Here is a 4,641-nt window from a genome sequence, read left to right on the forward strand (position 1 = left end):
CCCCTCCCCCCCGCCCCCTTTTTAAAAAAGAATAAATGTATACATTCTATGTGGGTGCAATTTTCTTTCTTTGAAGTCAATGGACTTTTACTTCCTTCAAAACGCCATTCATAATAAACAAACAAACAAATAAATGAATTGTATAGGAAAAATAAAAACAATTCCACACTCAACACTGCAAGAAGACATTCACAAGTCTATATGTGTTTCTGCTAATTGTGAATACAAATTTACTTTCAAATACAGAATTTATTTATTTACAATGCAGTCAATTCTTACTGTCGTTTCACATCATCATAACTGTGGTGTTTTATAAAGCTATTCTTTATTTCACAATGGTATGACACAGAGCGAGCAGCATTAGGTCTGATTATGATAACAACATTCCGACCAGTTTTACTTTATCTTTGATAACATGCATGCTTGAGTTATTTAAGGGGGGAAGGGGGGAGAAGATGAAAAGGTTTGAAACAAAACAAGAAAGCATTTATTTTCCTTCACAGGAAATAATGGCTGTATTCTATTAAGTAGTCCACTAACCGATTTAACTTACTTTGATAATGTTTGATCATATCATTGATGTCGGGAAAAGTTATTCTTGGAGAGATGTAAAATCCTCCATTGTCTAGACTCCTAATTTTGTAGTGCTTAATAACATCACCATGCTGTGGATCATAGTCTCTTATGGAGAGAGAATAGCTGCCTGTGGATAAAGAAAGAACGGTCATTAACAGATAGCAAAAGTCTACAGTGTCCACACGTATACAGTTGAGCCTAACAAAATCACCTTTTTGTCTGTTTTTCTTTTTACTCCCTTATTTCCTCAAAAAGCATTTTGCAATCAACATGAGGAAGTTAACCAATAGCCAGTCCTGAACTGGTCACCAAAATGCTTACAGTCACACTTTCTTTTTCAATCTTATTCAACAAAGTTAGGAGTGCCATAATCCAGAGAGCTCTACATCCAACACCCACTTCTGCAAAAAGTCCCCCCGGCTCGAGTGGAACCGGCTGGGAAAGCAAGGCCAGGGCTGTCATACTCCTCAGGCAGAGGCTGAAATTCGGACATCAGCGTTTCGGAAAAGGAACACGCTGGATGTCATGGGCCAACTAGCAAAAGGATAGCTTGGAGATGGCTTGAGGCACACAGGAGGGAGGGCAGGTCTGTAAGTCCTAGGCAGCCTAATCTCAGCTGGGATTTAAGATGGGGCAGCAGAGCATCTACCCTAAACTACAGAGCTCTTCGTTTCTTCCACTCATACAACTCCTGTTGTCCATTTTCAAGGTTAAGAAACCACCTCATCCCCTTCTCTCTCCCCCCACACAGATGCAGTGACAGAAAGATTTTGGGGGTACTTTGCCTTACTCCCAGCAGCGTATGTTGAATTTAGATCCCTGTCTCCATTTGAGAGCACAGAAACAGCGATGTGGGCCCATTACAGAGAGCTACCTAATCAAGAATCTGCAGTGTTAGGGGCAGAAAAACCGCCCCTGTGGAGAGGATAGACATACAATCCGCTGAAGGGATTCACGCATCTTCCTCTGGAGGATGCAGTGTTAGAGTATCCGGCTGGAGAATCCCGTCAGGCTGCTGTCAGAGTCCAGACGCTGGGGCAGAACCTCCCACATTTTTCTGAAAGTCCTAGCCAAAGAGTCTGGAGAGTTCACTAAGCTTTTCAGTACAAAGAGCTCCGTCTACAGAGAAATCTTTACCAAAAAGCTTTCGGAAAAAAATCACACTGCCGTGCAGAAGTGTAAACCCTCATTATACACTAACTACATTTTAAAACTTGTAGCAATGGATACAGACCCAATAACGGAAGACTGTAAAATGCAGCATCTACTGTTTACAATGAAAAGTGTCCTTCAATAAAAGAGTGACAAACGTTAGGAAGGGAAAGGATCAAAAATGTCAGCGTAATCACACACACACATACACACACATGTTTTTTTCCTATCTCAACTTTGGGTGTTAACCTGTAAGTCTCTTCTCTCTTTTCCTGGTGATTTTCTCATCCTTCTCACTCCTACAGAACTGCAGAAAATTCACACAATAGGACACACTAGGACTACTCCACACCCAGTGCCATTTGATGCCAATTTTTGTGAAGACAGACTGTATGTTTTTAACTCTACTATCAATTCCAAAGTAACCCACCCCAAAGCCTACCTTTTAATGTTTCACTTTCCCTGATAAGGAAAGCTCCAGGACTATTTCCAGGAGCCAGGAGTTGTCTCTCGGCATCTTTTCGTGTTATGTCTTTGAAGAACCATCTGAAAAATATTTCAGAGTTAGAGCTCTTTCCTTCCCCCACCCACAAAAGATACACCACCAGGGTGAAGAAGTAGTTTGCCAGTATTTAGAGCCTGGGAGAACTTACTCTTCTGTTTCCAAGGTGTTTACTTTTGCCACGTAGTTGCTGGGAATGAAGCCTTCCTTCCTCGTCGTGAGAGATTTTGCTTTCCACCATTCTCCCAGCCTGAAAAACAGAAACAACAGTAGTATTCACAGGAAAGGAAAACTACAAAGTGTTATTTGGGTTCTACTGTGCTGAGAGCTTTGCCCACGCTGGAGAGAGAAGCAGCATCTTTTCTCTGAACTCAAGCCCCCTGAGAAGCCATTGTCTCCGTCGGATCAATGTTTGGTCGCTATTACCAAGGGCAGCTGCCAAGTCCTACCAACAGCTCCACATGCATTTGTATTTTCACATATAAGGGAGCTCCCTTATCATTAATACACTCATGTTATGAGTAGGATATAAAAAAATTATAAAGGGAATTAGACAAATCCAAAGAAAAACTACAATACAATCAGTACTGCCATACTTACTCCTCAATAACTTTCAATTTTTCTCCTTTTTTGAAGGACAAGTCATCTTCATGAATGCCATCATAGGGATACAAAGCTACCACAATGACTCCATGCTCCTCTGTTTCTACAAAGGTAGAAAGCCAAAGGCACGTTCGCATTATTTTGCAGGCTGACATGGGCATAGCACACAGCAGTAAGATTCCTATGAAAACGTACCTTCACTGACAAACCTCTGTCCTGGTAAGAGCTGTGCTTCTGTATTTGCCTACAATAAAATATGTCTTCAATTAAGCAGTTTTAGATCTTTGTGACAATCTTACATTACAATTACATATAATTCAGTTGCTTTGGTATCGTCTTACATGTCTTAAAAGGAAATGCTCCAACCTTTTCCCACCATTCTTCAAAAGCGAATTACAACATAAAAATATAGTAAGTCCTCACTACATTTTGAATTGAGCAGCTCACACCTCGGGAAGGTGTGACAGAAGCTGTGAGGAGGCAGTTCACAGCTTTGTGACTTCTGCTGAAGAGCCTTTAGGCAGGGCACTTTAACAGGACAGTTATTAACATGTAGCTGTCACGCTAAAGAACTACAAGCACGGTTATGTTGCTAAGATTGTGCAAGAAAAAAAAAAAAAAGGTAGTTTGTGATGTGTGTATGCTGACTGAGAGCACGCTGAGTCCACTGCGTCAGCTGGTGAGAGGGGAGAGAAGGGTGTCATTCACACCCGCAGAGAGCACGGCCCCTCAGCAAGGGCAGTCGGGGAACAGGGTTTCCTCAGCACGGTAGAGGCGGAGGGGGAAAAGGTACCAGTCAATCTGCAAAATAGCAAACCCACCTGGTACCCGAGGGGATTCCCCATCCCAGCACCCTTCCTTTCGAATGCCAGGCAGCTGCCATTAGCTTGTTCCTCCTGCAGCACAGCGCTGCTGCCTTCACCGCTGCACCCTCCGCTCCCCTCCCGACCTTACCTACGCACCTCTGCCAGGCCCAGCAGCCGCCTTCAGTGAGTAAAAGGAAAGTTGACTAGAGCTGGTAAAGAATCGCCCCTGATTACCTCAGCCTTTTTAAATAGAATAATCAACACCTAGATCCCACAGATATTAAAAACTCAACGCTGATGCTTTTAAAAACAGTTCTAAACTACTTCAGGTTTTCTAAAGTCACCTAGCGTTCTTCTACAGACGTAGCTATATCTAGATCAAGCGTTGCCAAGGATTACTGTTTTCATGCAGAAAACTATGACAAACATAAAGTAATTCAGTAACAAACCGCCAATTTTTATTTTTTATTTCTTTAAGTACTTATTCGTTGAGGATGAACTGCACAACACTAAAAGCCCAATTGTGGACTAATGATCATTTGAATTTCTTCATGCATGTTCTTTGGATTGAAATTTAAGTTATGCCAGTCATGCTTTGATCTTGCTACTGGAATTCTCCCCTGAGACTATCTACTTACTGGCCTTTGCTGCTTATTGGACGTTGGATCCCTCACATAAATAGTTCGTTCAGTTTTACGTACTGGTTGATTCTTCAAATCTAGCCCATCTCCATGCAGACTCTCTTTCCTTTTTGATTTTATACATCCCATATTTCCTGTTGGAATAAAAAAGGTATTAAACAAAAAACATTATGCCATAAACCAAGCTGTTTCCCATGCAATCATCTGGGCTATGCAGCAAAAACATGCTTCCTTTTCACACACAATAGTTCACGGGGAGAACAACTGAAGGTTAGGAACACATGCTGAAAGCTCTTTTCTGCTGCAAAGGAAAGAAATGACTTCTTGTCTCAATCCACAGATGAAGTAAATATTTCAAAAT

At 41.7% G+C, this 4,641-nt stretch overlaps 1 protein-coding gene across 1 annotated transcript; it reads right to left on the bottom strand.

The window, feature by feature from the left end:
• Positions 1–540: 540 nt before the first annotated feature.
• On the bottom strand, positions 541–4,409 carry LOC104080269 (tyrosine-protein kinase Lyn-like; the record flags this gene model as incomplete). Its single annotated transcript, XM_009582602.1, has 6 exons — positions 4,341–4,409; positions 3,029–3,077; positions 2,831–2,936; positions 2,382–2,480; positions 2,171–2,274; positions 541–703 (listed from the first exon to the last, which is right to left on the bottom strand). Coding segments are annotated over exons 1-6 (590 nt in total), but the record flags the coding sequence as incomplete, so codon positions are not given.
• Positions 4,410–4,641: the final 232 nt, after the last annotated feature.

This window comes from Fulmarus glacialis, unplaced genomic scaffold (assembly GCF_000690835.1).
Source record: "Fulmarus glacialis isolate BGI_N327 unplaced genomic scaffold, ASM69083v1 scaffold39967, whole genome shotgun sequence".
Lineage (NCBI taxonomy): Eukaryota > Metazoa > Chordata > Aves > Procellariiformes > Procellariidae > Fulmarus > Fulmarus glacialis.